Raw genomic sequence first — 20,170 nt, 5'->3', positions numbered from 1 at the left:
CTGACATGTAGTCATTCAAAGACTTGAATAGTTCTTCCCCAGTTGTGTTAGTTGGCAGCAGCAGTGCATGCAACATAACCTCGTGCACATTGTCTTGAAATATATATCGCACATAAACCAGCGATATTGCCTTACTCACAACACGCTGGAGGAACTCAGCAGGTTGGGCAGCATCCGTGGAAACGATGAGTTGACGTTCCGGTCCGAAACGTCGACTCATCGTTTCTACGGATGCTGCCCGACCTGCTGAGTTCCTCCAGCGTGTTGTGAGTGTTGCTTTGACCCCAGCATCTGCAAATTATTTTGTGTTAGCAATATTGCCTTATTGTCGACATCAGTAGACTCGTCAACCTGGATAGCATACCATGGTGACTCGTTAAGCCTTTCCAACAGCTGTGCTTCGACGTCCTCGGCTATGTCATCGATTCTCCTTGAAACTGTGGTAGCTGAAAGAGAAACCTGTGCCATCTTGTTAGCTGCAGCTTCTCCCAACAGTTCACGGCACATGTCCTTGGCAGCAGACAGAATCAATTCTTCACCAACAGTGAAAGGCTTCTTAGCCTTAGCAATACGGCTAGCCACTAAGTACGACGCTCTCAGAGCAGCAGCGTTTGTGGAGGTGGTGGCTCTCAACACTTGCTTCTGTCCTGCTTGCTCACGTTTTTACCGCTCAAAAAAAAACTCAGCAGGTTTGTCTTTAAGTGCAGGGTGCTTGGACTCAAGGTGCTGAAGCAGTTTTGAGGGCTTCATTGCCTCATTAGACAGCTTGTCTCCACATATCACACACAAGGGGCTTACAGCGTGTGAGTCACCGGTCGCAATAAAGCCATATTTTATGTATGACTCATATTTTCTGATGAAGGAAACTTTCTTTTTTTGCAGGCTCGGCCTCAGCTGTCTCTGCGTTATCATCGTCGTTAGGCCTTTTATGTGCCCTACCACCTCTTCCAAAGAAACTCTCAAGCGACGTTTGTTTTTCACTCATTGAGTAGTTGTAGGTTAATGACTGACTGATGACCTCACGTGCATTCAAGTTCCAACAGTGGGTGTGACAGGGAATGAGGAAAGGTGCAGCTGACTCATGTCGTTTCCTCGCGGCCCGGTAGCATATGCTTTGCGGCCCGGTGGTTGGGGACCACTGGGTTAGATGATCAATAATTGCACAGGTAAAATAAGAGTCTATGGCAGGTCCATCACCTTCTTGGGAGATCCTTCAACTTGCTCCCAGATCTTCCACTATTAATTTCCTCAAATACCTCAACAGATCCATCTAATTCATTTACTTGACAAGTTACTACCAGATTTCTGAACAGTGTCCAATCACTGAAAGCTTTTATATAATAAATCTCAAAACTTATTAGTAACTTGGGGGATAATGCAAACAAGCTTGCTTTACCAGGAGCCAATATCGATTGAAATGGGTTGACTGATTTTCTGCTGTGCTGTAACAATTCTGTGTTTTCATGATTCCAGGAAAGATGGCATTACTGACAGTGAAGAAGATTTTCAAACCTATAGTGGGTTGACAAAATTATCAACTGGGTAAGCGGGCCAATGAGTGGCAAATAGAGTTTAATTCAGATGTGTGAAGTGTTGCATTTTGGAAAATCAATTCAAGGTAAGATTTCTACAAAAATTGTTGGGTCCTCAGGAGCACTATGGAACAGACAGGCCTTGGAACACAAATATATGGCCCTGTGAAAGTGGAGTTATGGGTAGGCAAATGGCAAAGCAGGCTTTTGGGATGCTAGCCATCATCATTCACAGCACAGGGGACGTTACAAGACACCGGTGAGGTCAACTTGAAATATTGTGTTCAGTTTTGCTCATCAAGTTAGGAGAGATGCATTATTAAATTGGAAAGTGTACTAAAAAGCACTTGGGGACTAAGCTGTTGGGAGAGTTTGCACAGGTTAGGACCGTATGACCTGAGGTCCATCAGCCAGTCCTCACTGGAGGATCAGAGCTGGAGAGATCTAGCAAGTTTAAATTCCTAGGTGTTATTACTTTGGAGGAGCTGCCCTGGGCCCAGAGACCCCCACCACCCAGGCCATGCTCTCTTCTTGCTGCTGCCATCAGGAAGAAGGTACAGGAGCCTCAGAACTCACACCACCAGGTGCAGGAACAGTCAGTATCCCTCAATTATCAGGGTCTTGAACCAAAGGGGATAACTTCACTCGCACTAGCATTGAAATATTCCCACAACAAATGGATTCGCTTTCAAGGACTCTTCATCTCATGTTCTTGATATTTATTGCATTTTTATTTATTATTATTATTTCTTCTTTTTGCATCTACTATCCTTTGCACTCTGTTGTCTTCTGCTCTCTTGTCGAACACCCTAGTCAGGTGGTCTCTAATTGATTTGTAAACACAAAATAATCTGCAGATGCTGGGGTCAAGGCAACACTCACAACACGCTGGAGGAACTCAGCAGGTCGGGCAGCATCCGTGGAAACGATCGGTCGACGTTTCGGGCCGGAACCCTTCATGAGGACTGAAGAGGGAAGGGGCAGAGGCCCTATAAAGAAAGTGGGGGGAGGGTGGGAAGGAGAAGGCTGGTAGGTTCCAGGTGAAAAACCAGTAAGGGGAAAGATAAAGGGGTGGGGGAGGGGAAGCAGGGAGGTGATAGGCAGGAAAGGTGAAGAAAGAATAGGGGAAAACACAATGGGTAGTAGAAGGAGGCGGAACCAAGAGGGAGGTGATAGGCAGCTAGGGGAGGGGGCAGAGTGAAATAGGGATAGGGGAAGATGGGGGAGGGAATTACCGGAAGTCGGAGAATTCTATGTTCGACCGTGGTAAAAACAGAGACCAGGCATTTTCTGTTTGGAGGCCTTGCTAAGCAGGCTTATTGAGTCAGGGATAGGAGGAGGAATGATGCATCTCTCTCTGGCTGAGTGTGGGCTATCAGCTATTTTAGCAAGCTCCATATCGTCCTTCACTGGTGCATTAGTGAGGGCTATGTGAAGTTGATCGGGCATTTGCTGCATGAAGAGTTCTTTAAAAATAAAACAAGATTGGTGATTTCCCAGGAGAGATAGCATGTGGTCTACCAGATCCAACAGTTTTGAATTGCTGAGGCTGGGCATGGAGAGCAACTGTTTGGCGCACTCAGAATCCAATAGTCCAAAAGTCTGTAAAAGATGAGTTTTCAGCGATCGGTATTTATCATGTTCAGGTATATGTTCTAGTAGACTCACCACTCTCACAACCATGGAGCTGCCGAGTGACGCTACCACATAGAAATATTTGGTGCTGTTGGTGGAGGTTCCTCACAATGCGAATTGGGCCTCAGCTTTTACAAACCAAACAATAGCTTTGCTCCCAAAACTCCAACAGTTTCAAAGCAACTGCGTTGGCCAACATGTTCAATAACTCCGGAATTGTCCCAGGGCATCAGGGTCACCAATGTAGGTTTTCACAAATAAAACAAAGTGAGGTATTTTATGTGTAAGAAAAACCATAACAATTCCTTCAATTTACTCCAAAACCTGAACAGAAAAGTGCGGTAACCAAACTTCATGTAATTACATCATCAAGTTAGACCAGCCTCTTCACGTGAACCCCAACTCAACGTTGGTGGTTGTGAATTATGAATGTTTCCATCAATTACATTACCCTCCAGAAACAACCAGGGTAGGTCTTACAGAGTGAACAGTAGGGAACTAAGGAATGTGGTAGAATAAAGGAATCTAGGAATACCAGTTCATAATTCATTGAAAGTGGCAGCCCGGGTAAATAGTGCTGTAAAGAAAACATTTAGCACATTGGTCTTATGTTGAAGATGTTGGTGAGGCCTAATTTGGAGTATTGTGTGCAGTTTTGATTAGATACCTACAGGAAAGATGTAAATAAGGTTGAAAGAGTACAAAGAAAATTTTCAAGGATGTTGCTGGGACTGTAGTTATAATGAAAGATTGAATAGGTTAGGACTTTATTCTTTGGAATGTAGAAGACTGAGAGGAGATTTGATGGAGGTATACAAAATTACGAGGGGTATAGAGAGGGTAAATGCAAGCAGGATTTTTCCATTGACATTGGGCAGGACTACAACTACAGGTCATGGGTTAAGGGTGAAAGGTGAAAAGTTTAAGGGGAACATGAGGGGAATCTTCTTCACTCAGAGTACTGAGAGAGTATGGAACGAGCAGCCAGCGCAAGTGGTGCATGCAAACTTGATTTCAATGTTTAAGGGAAGTTTAGACAGTTACACAAATGGCAGGGGTATGGAGGGCTATGATTAGGTTACAGGCCAATGAGGCTAGGCAGCTTAAATGGTTTACATGAACTGGAAGGGCTGAAGGGCCTGTGTCTGTGCTGTACTTTTCTATCACTCTATCCCTGCAGAATGCCAGTGGTCACAGAACCCCACAGGTCACCGACCACCAGGCAGAATATAACCATATAACCATTACAGCATGGAAACAGGCTATCTCAGCCCTTCTAGTCCGTGCCGAACTCTTACTCTCACCTAGTCCCACCGACCTGCACTCAGCCCATAACTCTCCATTCCTTTCCTGTCCATATATCTATCCAATTTAACTTTAAATGACAACATCGAACCTGCCTCAACCACTTCTGCTGGAAGCTCGTTCCACATAGCTACCACTCTCTGAGTAAAGAAGTTCCCCCTCATGTTACCCCTAAACTTTTGCCCTTTAACTCTCAACTCATGTCCTCTTGTCTGAATCTTCCCCACTCTCAATGGAAAAAGCCTATCCACGTCAACTCTATTAATCCCCCTGATAATTTTAAAAACCTCTATCAAGTCCCCCCTCAGCCTTCTACGCTCCAAAGAATAAAGACCTAACTTGTTCAACCTTTCTCTGTAACTTAGGAGATGAAACCCAGGCAACATTTTAGTAAACCTCCTCTGTACTCTCAATTTTATTGACATCTTTCCTATAATTCGGTGACCAGAACTGTACACAATACTCCAAATTTGGCCTTACCAATGCCCTATACAATTTCAACATTACATCTCAACTCCTATACTCAATGCTCTGATTAATAAAGGCCAGCATACCAAAAGCTTTCTTCACCACCCTATCCACATGAGATTCCACCTTCAGGGAACTATGCACCATTATTCCTAGATCCCTCTGTTCTTCAGCGTTCTTCAATGCCCTACCATTTACCATGTATGTCCTATTTTGGTTAGTCCTACCAAAATATAGCACCTCACATTTTTCAGCATTAAACTCCATTTGCCATCTTTCAGCCCACTCTTCTAACTGGCCTAAATCTCTCTGCAAGCTTTGAAAACCTACTTCATCATCCACAACACCACCTATCTTAGTATCATCTGCATACTTACTAATCCAATTTACCACCCCATCATCCAGATCATTAATGTATATGACAAACAACATTGGACCCAGTACAGATCCCTGAGGCACACCGCTACACACCATCCTCCAATCTGACACAAAGTTATCCACCACTACTCTCTGGCATCTCCCATCTAGCCACTGCTGAATCCATTTTACTACTTCGATATTAATGCCTAACAATTGAACCTTCCTAACTAATCTTCCTTGTGGAACCTTGTCAAAGGCCTTACTGAAGTCCATATAGACAACATCCACCGCTTTACCCTCATCAACTTTCTTAGTAACCTCATCAAAAAATTCAGTAAGATTTGTCAAACATGACCTTCCACGCACAAATCCATGTTGACTGTTCCTAATCAGACCCTGTCTATCCAGATAATTATATATACTATCTCTAAGAATACTTTCCATAAATTTACCCACCACTGACGTCAAACTCATAGACCGATAATTGCCAGGTTTACTCTTAGAACCCTTTTTAAACAATGGAACCACATGAGCAATACGCCAATCCTCCGGCACCATCCCTGTTTCTAATGACATTTGAAATATTTCTGTCAGAGCCCCTGCTATTTCCACACTAACTTCCCTCAAGGTCCTAGGGAATATCTTGTCCAGACCCGGAGACTTATCCGCTTTTATATTCCATAAAAGTGCCAGTACTTCCTCTTCTTTAATTGTCATACTTCCTATAACTACCCTTCTTTTTCCTTTACCTTACACAATTCAATATCCTTCTCCTTAGTGAATACCGAAGAAAAGAAATTGTTCAAAATCTCCCCCATCTCTTTTGGCTTCGCACATAGCAGTCCACTCTGATTCTCTAAGGGACCAATTTTATCCCTCACTATCCTTTTGCCACTAACATAACTGTAGAAACCCTTTGGATTTATTTTCACCTTACTTGCCAAAGCAGTCTCGTATCTTCTTTTAGCTTTTCTAATTTCTTTCTCAAGATTCTTTTTACATTCTTTATATTCCTCGAGCACCTCATTAACTCCAAGCTGCCTATATTTATTGAGGATCCCTCTCTTTTTTCGAACCAAGTTTCCAATATCCGTTGAAAACCATGGCTCTCTCAAACTTTTAAACTTTCCTTTCAACCTAACAGGAACATAAAGATTCTGTACCCTCAAAATTTCACCTTTAAATGACTTCCATTTCTCTATTACATCCTTCCCATAAAACAAATTGTCCCAATCCACTCCTTCTAAATCCTTTCGCATTTCCTCAAAGTTAGCCTTTCTCCAATCAAAAGTCTCAATCCTAGGTCCAGTCCTATCCTTCCCCATAATTACACTGAAACTAATGGTATTGTGATCACTGGACCCGAAGTGCTCCCCAGCACATACCTCCGTCACCTGCCCTGTCTCATTCCCTAACAGGAGATCCAACACTGCCCCTTCCCTAGTTGGTACCTCTATGTATTGCTCCAAAAAACTATCTTGCACACATTTGACAAACTCTAAACCATCCAGCCATTTTACAGAATGGGCTTCCCAGTCTATGTGTGGAAAATTAAAATCTCCCACAATTACAACCTTGTGCTTACTACAAATATCTGTTATCTCCTTACAAATTTGCTCCTCCAGTTCTCGGTCCCCATTAGGTGGTCTATAATACACCCCTATAAGTGTTACTACACCTTTCCTATTCCTCAATTCCACCCAAATAGCCTCCCTAGACGAGTCCACTAATCTATCCTGCCAGAGCACCGCTGTTATATATTCTCTGGCAAGCAATGCAATACATCCCCCTCTTGCCCCTCCTATTCTATCATACCTGAAGCAACAAAATCCTGGAATATTTAGTTGCCAATCACACCCCTCCTGTAACCACGTTTCACTAATACTGTAGCTACAACATCATATTTCCAGGTATCAATCCATGCTCTAAGCTCATCCACCTTTCTTACAATGCTCCTAGCATTAAAATAGATGCATTTAAGAAACTCTCCACCTCCCACTCTCTGTTTGTCCTTAATGGAGCAAACAACTTTGTCATCTTTTTCTTCCTTTTCCCCTACATCTTTAGTCTGATTGCTTCTGATCTCTGTCCCCTGCCTATCCTTCCTCACACACCACCTACCTGCCTTCTCCATTTGTGAACCAACCTCCCTTCTCCTAGTCTCCTTAATTTGATTCCCTCCCCCCAACCATTCTAGTTGAAAGTCTCCCCAGTAGCCTTCACAAATCTCCCCACCAAGATATTGGTCCCCCTAGGATTCAAGTGCAACCCGTTCCCTTTGTACAGGTCACGTCTGCGCCAATAGAGGTCCCAATGATCCAAAAACCTGAATCCCTGCCCCCTGCTCCAATCCCTCAGCCACGCATTTACCCTACATCTCATTGCATTCCTACTCTCAATGTCACGTGGCACAGACAGTAATCCTGAGATTACTACCTTTGTGGTCCTTTTTCTCAACTCCCTTCCTAACTCCCTATATTCTTCTTTCAGGACCTCTCCCCTTTTCCAACCTATGTCATTGGTACCTATATGTACCGCAACCTCTGGCTCCTCTCCCTCCCACTTCAGGATCTCCTGGACGCGATCAGAAACATCCCGGAATACGCTCTGTCTACTACTACCCTCTGCCTTCTGTGGGCAAGCCAATTCTGAATCCAGGCAACAGGTTTCCCTGGATCCGAATGAGCTTACCATGGGGAAATATGTCAAATATCCACTGCTCTGACTTCATCACTTCCTCAAAGAATTCAATTAGACTTGTGAGGCTACCCCTTATAAAGCTTCGTTGACTATCCCAAATCATATGATGCTTCTCTGAATGCTCATAAATTCTGTCTCTTAGAATTCTCTCCAATAACTTTCCCACTACTGACACAAGTCTCACTTGTCTGTAATTCCCAGGGTTATGCGTATTTCTGTTCTTGAACAAATGAATAGCATTTGCCGTCCCCCAATTGCCTGATATTACTCTGCTGGCCAGTGAGAGTGCAAATACCATTGCCAGCAGCACAGCAGTCTCTTTGTTTGCTTCCCTTAGTAATCTAGACTATATCTGGTCCAGTCCAGGGACCTATCTATCCCAATATTTTTCAAAAGTTTAGATTGTGCTCTTTCTTAACATCAACATGTTCCAGCACATCAGCCTGTTTATTGCTGACCTCATCTCCATGATGGTCCCTCTCACTGGTAAATACTGAAGCAAATTGTTCATTAAGGGCCTCAACTTACTGTATCTCCTCTGACTCTAAGCACATGTTTCCTCTTCTATCTTTTATTAGTCCTGCCCTCACTCTGGTCATCCTTCTGTTATTAACATACTCTCAACATGTAGAATGTCCTGGGGTTTTCTTTAAGCCTACTTGCCAAAGCATTTTCATGTCCCCTTCTAGCACTCCTAACTGAACTTTTATGTATCTTGTAACTTTGTAGAACCCCGTCAAATCCTTGCTTCTCAAACCTTAAGTATACTTCGTACATCTTCTTTCTTTCCCTGCCTCAACAGGACAAAACTATGCAGAAATCTATGCAACTTCTCCCGAAACCATTCCCACAGCTTCATTGTACATTTTCCAGAGTACATCGGTCCCCAGTTTACTGTTCCAAGATCTTGCCTAATAGCATAATTCACCCTCCGCCACCAATTAAATACTTTCCCCTACTGTCTCAAAGTCAAAGTAAATTTATGATCAAAGTATGTATACGTCACCATACTCCACCTTGAGAATCTTTTCCCTGGGGACATTCACAGGAAAATAAAGACATACAATCGAATTTGTGAAATACTATACATAAGTAAAGACTGACAAACAATCATTGCGTCCATGAAGACAAATTGTGCTAATAAATAAATAAATGTTCCCACTAGTTGGGACACAGCAGGACCAGTACATTCTGACCCAATTAAGTGGCTGCCCTAATTAGCCAAGATTTCATGAGAAATAGTTAAAAATTACAAAAGTCAATTGAGTACAAGTTATGTATTTAAATGAAATTCCGGACAAATTAGAACATCACCAATAATACTACAGTACTATAAAACTGTATTAGTCCCCAATAGTTATCGACGGAGAAATTCTTCTAGTGAACGTAATGAAAAGTGCAGATAATGGATTGCCTTCATACAATGCTATCGAGAATTGCATCCTCCAAATCTTCATGTTCATTGCAACATTCAAGATGATTGTCAATACCTCAAATTCTTTGTAGTTTCTAACTTGTTGAAGTAGTGAAATTGTTTAATTTTCACACCTGATCGTTTCTGCCATCTCCAAGCCTGAATGCTTAAAACTGTAGTGAGCAAAACAGTTCAAAATTATGATAAGCTTACTTCTAGCCAACTACTAGTGACAAAAATCATTGCTTTTTGAACACCAGCAAACACAATTCACACTATTTAAAAACTGTTCACTCTGAGCACGATGTAGTATCTAACAACCACATAAGTGCACACAACTTACATTAGTTAGAACCGCTTGGCACCAGTCTCCTGTCTCAATTAAGCAGCATAGTATCTCAAATAAACAAAGGGAATCCCAGCAATTTTCTCAATTAGCTTTCGTTCTTTAAGAGTACTGCCAAATAAGTGGCTGCCTTGGTTAACTGATGGCCCAATTAATCAGATTCCAGTGTACCTGATAGTTGTATGATAGTAAACACAAAATAATCTGCACATGCTGGGGCCCCCTACAGTCCTGACGAAGGGTTCCGGCCCGAAACGTCAACCGATCTTTTCCACTGATGCTGCCCGACCTGCTGAGTTCCTCCAGCGTGTTGTGAGAGTTGTACGATAGTAACTGTTCCTGAACCCAGTGGTGTGGGACTTAAGGCTCCTGTACCTCATATCTGATGGTAGCAGCGAGATAAGAGCATGGCCTGGATGGCGGAGGTCCTTGATGCTTGATGATAGATGCTGCTTTCTTACGGCAATGATCCTTGTACATTTGCTCAGTAGTGTGGAGGGTTTTGCTTGTAATCGACTGGGCAGGATCCACCACATCCTGTAGACTTGTCCATTCCTGGGCATAGGTGCTTACATCCCAGGTTGTGATGTTGTTAGGAGACACTGGATTGTGTAGTGGGAGAGAGAGTTCAAAAGAAGAGAGCAGGGGTAAACTAGAGAGGCAAGGGCCAATAAGAAGTTAGATTTAAGTGGAGTGTCCATTGCCTGAGTGGCCCAGTGTTGGAATGGGGACCTTAGGGCTTTGGCTTAAGATGTTTCAGCAAGGAGGGGCGAAAGCTGTAGTTTAATTTTTCTTTCTTAATGCACAATTAGTGCAGTGGGGATGCCAGGAAGGATAGTGGAGTGCTCCTCTTGCAGAAACTGCCTCCACAGCTTTCAGGTGTAGAGAATTCCAAAAGAGACATGGCTTCTGGAGAGAAATTCCTCAACAAAAATAAGCTGCTTTCCCCTGTGTTAGGAGTTGGATCACACTCCACATGGCAACAGAATTCTTCCAGCATTTCTTGCTCTCTTCCAAATCCTAGCATCTTCAGTTTTATTTGCTTTCCTTCCAGTTTATTACTTTTTGACGAGTTTTAAGCCTTTTCGTTCAATCTAATACTATCTTTAATATTTCCTGTAATCCATGATTGCACTACTTGTATTTTAGTTGCCCTGAAGAAATGTTTGCTTGCTGCAGGTGATGTAATATTTCTTTAAATTCTACCCAATGCCCGTCTCCTGTCATATCCTTCAATGTAATTTTCAAATCTACCCCAGGCAACCTGCCCCTTGTACCTTGTAGTTGTCTTGATTTAGATTGAAAACTCGAGCTTCAAATTGAACAAGATCACTTTTTAATTTAAAGTAACCTTCTACCATGTTAAGGCCACTCTTCCCCTGGGGTCTCTTAACAATAAGGTCATTAATTATTTTTTTTTTTACTTAAAGTGAAGCTCCTCTTTCTTTAGTCAGTTCCTAAATGTACAGATTGGTAAATTATCTTCCATACACTCCAGGAATTCTCCTTCACTTTGTTCACAGTAATTTAATTATTCTGATCTATACGTGTTGTATATTTAATATTTCAATAATATTTGAGTATTCTTCTATATATATATATAGTTTGATTTAGCATTCTCGTTCATTTAAGTAATTCATTATGGGCTATATGTACAAGTATGTGAATTGCATAGGTCATCACACTACCATATAATATGCTGGTGCCTCGCTTAAAAGTAGACCTGAAGTTAGACCCATAATCTCGGACTCCCAAGTCTTCCTTTGAATTAGTTTCATGTTTTGAAGTTACGAAAGATAACATGTTCAGCTACTGCTTCTTTTCACTTCTGTGTTTCTTACATATGGCCTCCTGCATTACATGTAATTCAAAGGTCCTGGGATCACCTCACACAATATTTTCTGCTCCACCCAAACTGATTCCAATTCACAGAATCAACTGGGGCCGCACGGTCACGTAGTGGTTAACACAACACTTTACGGTACCGGCGACCTGGGTTCAATTCCTGGCATGGCCTGTGAGGGGTTTGTATGTTCTCCCTGTGACTGCATGGGTTTCCTCCGGGTGCTCCGGTTTCCTCCCACGGTCCAAAGAAGGATGGCTAGCTATAAACTGTCCAGTGGTTAGGCCAGGGTTAAATCGGGGGTTGCTGGGCAGCGAACCTTGAAGGGCCGGAAGGACCTATTCTGTGCTGTATTTCAAACAATAACTAAAAACATAAATCAATCAATCTGTACTGATATGTTCCCTTGTTAAGGCAGCTACCCACCTTTTACTTCACATCCTTCAGAAACATGCTGGAACATTTGGTTCCCAGTTTTGGTTAGACTATAGTTACAGTCCTGTGATTAGTATTTATCTCAGATCCATTTACACCAGAATTCATCCAACTTAATTGTGCATTTTGATGATACATTTACAGTTGGCCTTTAAACCTTTTTTTCCTTATTGATTTGCTACTTGCCTTTTTTCTAAAGTTTAATTATTTTGCTTACTACATTTCGAACATTCATGACTCTTCTCTAAAGTTCTTTCTTTTCTCCTCCGCTTTCTTCCCTCACATCCAAAACCAACTGTTTCCTCATCTGCCCTCTTTCCTCTCTTCCCCCTTAATTCTCCTTTTTCCCAACACTGTCCATTCCCTCCTCCTCTCTTCTCCAACTTGGTTTGCTCCTCCCTTTTCAGCTTCCCTTTCCCGATTACCCTCTCCTCTTTGACTTTCTCTTCTGCTCCAGCCTTCCAGCTTCCATCTCCTGTTTGCTTCCTTTGTTCTTCTCTTCTTATTCCTCCCTCTCCTACCTCCATCATTGCTTCCCTCTATTTCTTTCTCATTACCTCCATTTCATCCCCACCCTGTCTTTTATATCCTTCCTTTCTACTCGTACCAACCTGGATAACAAGTTCCTCCGTGCTCTGTAAATGTAACATTTCAAGTGTTTATCCAATAGGGTTAGAAAGCTATTACTAAATTGCTTTTACTGTCCTCTTTGTCTGCATGCTCCAGTCATGATGTACTGTTAGAGAGGACATTTTCTTCCCTTCCATATTGTTCTCTTACCCAACTTAAAATCTTATTTCATTTTATTATCAATTGGCCAGGCTCTGGAAACAGTTGTGGTCGGGAAACATCTCTGTCACCACTCACCTGAGTCCGTATAACACAGTGCCATCTGGATGGAGCCGGATCATGCGGTTTTTCACCGTTACCCCATGCAGGAAGGACTTCTTGTCATTCAGGAAGTAGGTATCCGGTAGCCAGAGCTGATCGGCGACCCTGTTGTCCAGGGTCAGATTGAGTGGGATGGCTGTGTATGAGAGGCGCTTGTCCCGCCAGCCTTGTTGAAAATACATTGTGATTGTATAATCCTGGTGAGAAAAGACACAGTGATGAGATTACTCACATTGATATTCCAACCCAACATGTAAAATCACATGTTAATAGAGCTCTGCTTTCTAAAAGTGCTATTCCTCTTCCTCCACTGCCAGAGTGTGGCCCAAAATAAACTGGAGGAACCTCATTTTATCTTCTGTCCAAACACTTTCTTATCTTCTGGAATGAACATTGAGTTCCCCAGCTTCAGGTAAACTGCCACCTTGTCATTTCCTTTTATCATTCTCACCCCATTTCAATAAAATGCCTAACAGTCAATATTGCTCTCTTATCACCTGGCTTGTCTGAACCAAGCTCCATTTTTGTTTCACGCCTTTCTCCCAACTCCCCCCACACAACTTTCCCCCAATTCCAACGCTCCCTGACCCTAAACGTTGACTGGTTTCTTTCTCCACAGATGCTGACTGACTGAGTTCTCCCAGTGTTTCTGTGTTTGCAGTACATTTAGTCAAGTACAGTGAAATGTGAGATCTTGGGCAATGCAGAGTCTTGCTGGAACTGCAGCTGGTAAACCCAGAGATGGTGCAGCAAATCAGTTGCCAGAACCGATGCCATTACCAGCCTCTATTTTGTTCAGTCTTCAGGAGTGGACCTGGACCTACAAATGTGTGATGTACAGGTGGAGGCACTGCCCACTGCACCATGTCTGATGCTCACCAGTAACTGAGCACAGTTGTTCGAACATATAACCTGTAGCAATATAACCCAGGAATCCAGGTATGCACTAAAAACAAATAAAACTCAACACGCTGGTGTTGTGTATTTAATATTTCAGTAATATGTGAGTAACCTTGTAAATATATTGTGTGATTAAGCATTCTTTGTTGCTTATGTAATTCATTATGGTTATATGTAAAAGTACGCTAATTGCATACATCATGATGTTACCATCTGATACGTGCAACCTCGCTTAAACACAAACTAGGACTCGCAACTCTCCACTCTCTTGCTTTCCTTTGAGTTAGTTAGTTTAATGTTTTGAAGTTACAAAACATAACAACCAAAATCAGAAACGGCTGGAAGAACTCAGCCAGTTGAACAGCATCTACAGAAAGAAGCCATTTGATGTCTCAAGTCAGGGACCTTCCTCGGAACGTGCCTAAAGGACGATAAGATGCTGTTCTTTTAATTTACATTGGGCATCATTATGGGAAGGAAAAGGCTGTACTGGTGCTCTGGAAAGCCGTCACCCAATCTGTGTTTGGTTTCTCCACTCTCGAGGAATCCTGAACCCTGAATGCAGTACATCAGAGAGGAAGGAGTGCAAGTGACTCTCTGCTTTACGTGGTAGAACACTTTATGTCCGGTGACATTTAAAGCATTCTTTTATGCAATTGTAAAAAAAGGCACAGCCAGCTAATGGTCATTTCCACTATGTGCAAACCAACCATGTAATTTTGACATTGCAACATTACCGCTTTAAAAGTACTTAATTGGCTGCAAGGCATAAAGTTATGAATGTAATGCAGAACCAAATGTCTCTTACTTTCCACCAAATGGTTAGTGACCACAACACTAACTTCACAGGTATGTATCAACCGGCTGTGCACCTTTGCAGACACACGCTGAGACAAATCAGCAGAACAAGAAGAGCTGGAAGCTTTTGGAGGAAGAGATTCCATATCTAGAACAGCAGGTAGCCTTTCTCCACATCTACATGTCTCTGCTCTGTATTGGGTCATGAGGTCACCATCCAATGAAACTATGATTATCACAGGTGGATCATACCATGAAGGGTGCGACGTTCCCACCCAGCAACCACTGATTCTGAATGAAATGGGACAACTGTCTGAAAAGACTATACTCTGCTTGATCAGAATACAAACCACCCTGACCAATAAGCCTGTTTGCTAGTGTTTTCATGTATTTACATGTTTTATATGCATGACTCTACCAAACCTTTCCAAGGTAATCATTATCTCCTACTTGTCTTTCACCTTAGATTATCATAAGTCATAGAGTCATTCAGCACGGCCTCGGTTCTCTGGCCCAACTCCTCAATGCCAACCAAGGTACCTACTTGAGCTAGTCCAATTTTCATGTGTTTGGCCCACATCCATATCTATCTAAATGACTTTCATAGCCATCTCTATCACTTCCTCTGACAGCTCCTTCCAATGAGATTTACAGGAAGATGTTGTTTCCTGCTTGGCATTGCTGGTAGGTCAGCTGCGGGGTCATCAGCCAGGGACCTCCGCTCACTCATGTTCCACTCCTCAGCCCTGGTACATTTCCTGGTGGCGGAGCAGTGACAGACCCGTCTCCAGCTTTCAAAGGGGGTCGTCCGCGCCCAATTTCTGTCCTTCCTCCTCAGGCACAGCCAAAAGCTGCCCTGTTCTGCCTCTTCAGCCAACTCTCAGGTAGCCCTCCTGGGCCTCGTTCCAGTCACTGCCAATCACGGAGCAACCTTGCTGTCAATACGCCGACAAAGCCCTGGCATCCGACCTCTACAGTGATGATGGTCCTCCAGCTAGCATCCTGACACTCAGCTGCCTGGTCTGAGTGCTTCAGCCTCTTCCTCCTGTGTGCAGCCTCCAATCCTTTCTCCCATGGGATGGTTAACAAGGAGGAGGACTGTCTTGGCAGCTGGGCACCACAGTACTACGTCTCGGCGGAGAGATGTGGTGGTGATTTCCATGGGGAACTGTAGCTGTCTGCCGAGGTCTACTGTATATTTACCTCTCTCTCTCTCTGTGAAAAAGTCACCATTCATATTCCCTTTGAATCTACCCCTTTTCACCTTAAACCTTTGCCTTCTAGTTTTAGACTTCCCCACCTTGGGAAAAAGCCTTGTGACCATTCACCTTATCCATGCCTCTCATGATTTTACACACCTCAATAAGGTTATCTCTCCATGTCCAGCATTCCAGGGAAAAACAGCCCCAGCCTATCCAGTCACTTCTCTTAACTCAAACAATCCAGTCCCCGCAACACCTTTGTACACTTACTGCATACTTTCTATCTTAGTGACATCCCTTCTATAGCTTGGCAACCAAGACTGCATAAAATGCTCCAAGTGCAATATCTACTATAGTTCTCTTTCAATATCTTTATTAGTTTCTACGAATAAGAATATAGGGTACAAGAAGTATATATTATAATCAAAAAGATAAAATAATACCAAATACATATTACGTTTGTAGAATCACACTTCCAATCACATTACCCTATATTCATGTAAATTAAATTGAATCATAATAGTGAAATGCAATAATTTTATTATACAGAAAAAAAAATCTAAACCCACTACGAAGATCAAAGCTGTTTGGTAAAGGAAGAAAAAAGGAAAAAAAATCCTTATCATAAAGTGAAATATGCTATTAGTCACCATCTGTACTTTAACAGCAAGTCAAAGCTTTTGAAAATAGTTCAGAAATGGTCTCCACAATATTTGAAAGTCTTGGCTAGATTCAGAAATTGAACAACAGATCTTCTCTAAATGTAAGCATGACATAACATCCCATAACCATTGAGCGTAAGTAGGCGGAACGACATCCTTCCATTTAAACAAGATCACCCTCCTTTCTATAGTTCTAACATGACATTCCAGCGCTTGTATTTAATGCCCTGACTACTGAAGGCAAGTATGCCTAAAGGCTTCATTCCCACCCTACCTACCTGTGATGCTCTGCAACATATTTCAGTGCCCTGCCATTTATTGTGTTTGTCCTCCCTGGTTCAATTCCCCAAAATGCTAGCTTCCTTCACTGTCTGCTACACCGCCAGTTGTGATATGGCCTTCAAACTTACTAATCATGCCACTTATGTTCCCATCCGTGTCATTAATAATAGATGACAGCAATGATCCCTGTGGCATACCGCTGGTCACAGACCTTCTATCGGAAATCCAATCCTCCATTACAACATGCTCTTTCCTTCCACCAAGCCTACTTTGTATCCAGTTTAACGGCTCACACTGGGTTCCACATGATCTAATTTTCCATATCAATCTACCATGCGGGACCTTGTCAAACTGCTTGCTAAAGATAGCTACCTTAATGTAAGTTAATGGAAGGTAAGAGCTCAGTGCTCTGCTCTTTCAAAATGCTGGCTCTGGCCAAACAAGTCCTCCTACTCGCTGCAGGATTTGACAGCTCTGTATGATGCAGTGGAAAATGTATCCTGAATACAGTCAGCTAATTAACCAATAAATATACCATGACCCCACTGCATCAGTGAAACAGTGCATCATTACTTGACTGATTCTATTCCTTATCCACTACTGAGCTTTACTCTGTTGGAGCTCCTCACAATCTCTTCCAGAATTGATTGAGAATGAGGATTTTGTTCACATCGTAGGGCAGAATTTGGTGTCGGATTAGCTTTCAGCCTGTCAGTGCCGATATTATGTTCAGGAGCTCTAAACCAAAGAGTAAGTATAGGAGGCTGCCCAGCTGATGTAGGCTACGTGGCGAAACAGCATTAAAGGAGCAGTGTAGGTGTATAGTACGAGACCACTAAGAACACTCAAGTTCAAGTTTATGGTCATTCAACCATACACATGCATACAGCTAAACAAAACACAAATGCTCCTCAGACACAGTAGATACATCACACACAGCACACACCACCAGGTTCAGGAACAGCTATCATCAGGCTCTTGAATCAGACAGAATAACTTCATTCAACTTCACTTGCCCCATAACCAAACAGTTCCCACAACCAATGGACTCACTTTCAAGAACTCTTCATCTCATTTCCTTGATATTTATTGATTAACTATTTAATATTATTATTATTATTTCATTTGTATTTGCACAGTTCGTTGTCTTTTGCACATTGGTTATTTGTTCTGTTGGTGCGCTCTTTCATTGACTCTATTGTGTTTCTTGGATGTACTGTGTATACTCGTGAGAAAATGAAACTTAGGGTTATATATGTATTTTGATAATAAATTGACTTTAAAATTGACCTTTGAACTTTTAAAGTTGTATTAACAGAATAACATTAAAAGACAAAAGAAATCTGTAGATGTACAAATTGACTTAAGGTGCAGATGAAGCTCAAAGTAAATTTATTATCCAAGTACATACAAATCACCAAATACTACCCTGAGATTCATTTTCATGTGGGCATATTCAGTAAATCTACAGAATAATAACAGTGACAAAAATGCCATTAAAACTGCATCAATTCTCTTCGGTACACTGTCGTGCAGTTTTATAAGAAAATTGGCTGGTAGGTTGTTCGAAGCTACTTAGACGACTTACCACAGTTCTTCTGCAGACTTTGGTTGTCTCTCTTGCTTCTATCTCTCCAAGTGATCCCAGACAGATTTGATAATGTTGAGATCAGGGCTCTGTGGAGGCCATGTCATCTGTTAGAGAACTCCTTGTTCTTCTTTTCACTTCTTTATGACTTTGGCCATGTGTTTGGGGTCATTGCCCTTCTGCAGAATAAAGTTCGGACTGATCAGATGTCTCCCTGATGGTGTTGTGTGATGGTTGAGAATCTGCTCAGCATTAAAGATTTCATTAATTCGGACCAGATCACCAGGTCCATTTGCAGAAATGCAGCCCCAAACCGAGAGGGAATCTACGTCATGATTCGCTGTTGGCTGCAGACTATGTAGCACTCTCCAGCTCCTCTACAGACAAACTGCCTCCTGCTTGAGTCAAAAACTTCAAATTGTGACTTGTCACTTGCTGCCATTGTTCAGCACTCCAGTCTGTGTTTTGGTGTATAGCGGGTTCGCTTGACTTTGTTTTCACTTCGGAGGAATGGCTTTCTGGCAGCAGCTCTTCCACCAGGACCACTTCCGACAAGACTTTTCCAGACTCTAGAGGGGTGTACTTGGGTTCCAGTGGTTTCTGAGAGCTGGGTTTCTGATCTAGAAGGAATGTCAGTTTGATGTAGCTCTCATCTTACACTCAGTTTCTAAGGCTGACCACTGCATTTCTGGTTCTCAACCTTACCAGTCTATTTGTGCTTCTTCAGAAGAGCTTAAACGATCATCTTGAAACTCCTGACTGCTGCAAAATTTCTGCCTGGGAGAGACCTGGCTGATGCCACATTGTGTTTTGTTGCTATGCTCACTCTTGCCATGGTGTAAGAACTGATGATTTGAAGGTGAAACTGTCACATCCTCACTTTTTAGTTTGGTCGTCCTTTGCCCAGTTTGATGCCTTCTACACCCATTTCTGTTTCTGTTAATCAGTTAGTTCATTCAACTCATTATGTCATTGATCAGTAGCATCTTGTTATCTTTGCTTAATCATGCACGAGGCTATATACCTACAAAACAATTAAGTTTTTTAAATTTGAAATGTAGACTATTACTTAATATATCTTTTTAACGGAATATAAAAAATTCTCTGTAACATTCCTTTTGGAAAATGAATGGTTGGAAATCTAAAATTTGCTCTTTTCTACTGACACACTAATGTAGAAGACAAAAAATAAATATCTAAAACAAAATTTAGATTTAAAAAATCACGGGTGCCTTGGACTTCCGCTGAGGACTGACTGTAGAACCCGAGAGCACCCTCATGGACAAGCCAAATCTTTGCAGGCAACTGAAAAGGTGAATACACTGATGCAGCCTCTTTATCAACACATCCGCATGAATGGACCAGTGAGGTTTTGTGCATACAGGTGCCAAGGTACCTGAACCTGTTAGCGATCTCCACAGAAGCTCCATAAACCGTCAACGAAAGCTATTTTAAGAGGAGAAAAGCATTATTACTCTTTGGCACTTTTTTTGTTGAATTGTTGTGCAGGAGATTATTAGAGCATTGAACTCTAGAACAGGGTACAGACCCTTTGATCCCCGATGCTGAATTTGAACATACTCCTGGCTATTTCTGTTCCTTTCTTCTCACTTATGGAAGAAGATATTGGAGGCTGAAAGTCTGGATATGAAGAATATAACTCTTCCCTCCCACATAGCCAACTATTTATCTTTCATCTATATGCCTATTGAAGAGTCTTATATATGTTCCTGATATATTTGCCTCTCTCTCCTGCTTAGCAGTGCATTCCACTGAAATACCACTCCATGTGTGGGAAAAAACACCTCT

The 20,170-nt window shown here is 42.2% G+C and overlaps 1 protein-coding gene across 3 annotated transcripts in view; it reads right to left on the bottom strand.

Annotated features, from left to right (window-relative positions):
* Window positions 1-20,170, bottom strand: part of LOC134352932 (gamma-aminobutyric acid receptor subunit beta-4-like) — a 180,481-nt gene that overhangs the window by 57,509 nt on the left and 102,802 nt on the right. For all 3 annotated transcript variants that reach the window (XM_063060573.1, XM_063060574.1, XM_063060572.1), the window contains exon 4: window positions 12,906-13,126. In XM_063060573.1, the coding sequence (XP_062916643.1) occupies window positions 12,906-13,126 (221 nt within the window). The remainder of the gene's footprint in view (window positions 1-12,905; window positions 13,127-20,170) is intronic.

The sequence above is a fragment of the Mobula hypostoma genome, chromosome 10, assembly GCF_963921235.1.
Source record: "Mobula hypostoma chromosome 10, sMobHyp1.1, whole genome shotgun sequence".
NCBI classification, from domain to species: domain Eukaryota; kingdom Metazoa; phylum Chordata; class Chondrichthyes; order Myliobatiformes; family Myliobatidae; genus Mobula; species Mobula hypostoma.
The sequence above is the reverse complement of the archived record's forward strand: the minus strand, read 5'-3'. Positions and strand labels throughout refer to the sequence as shown.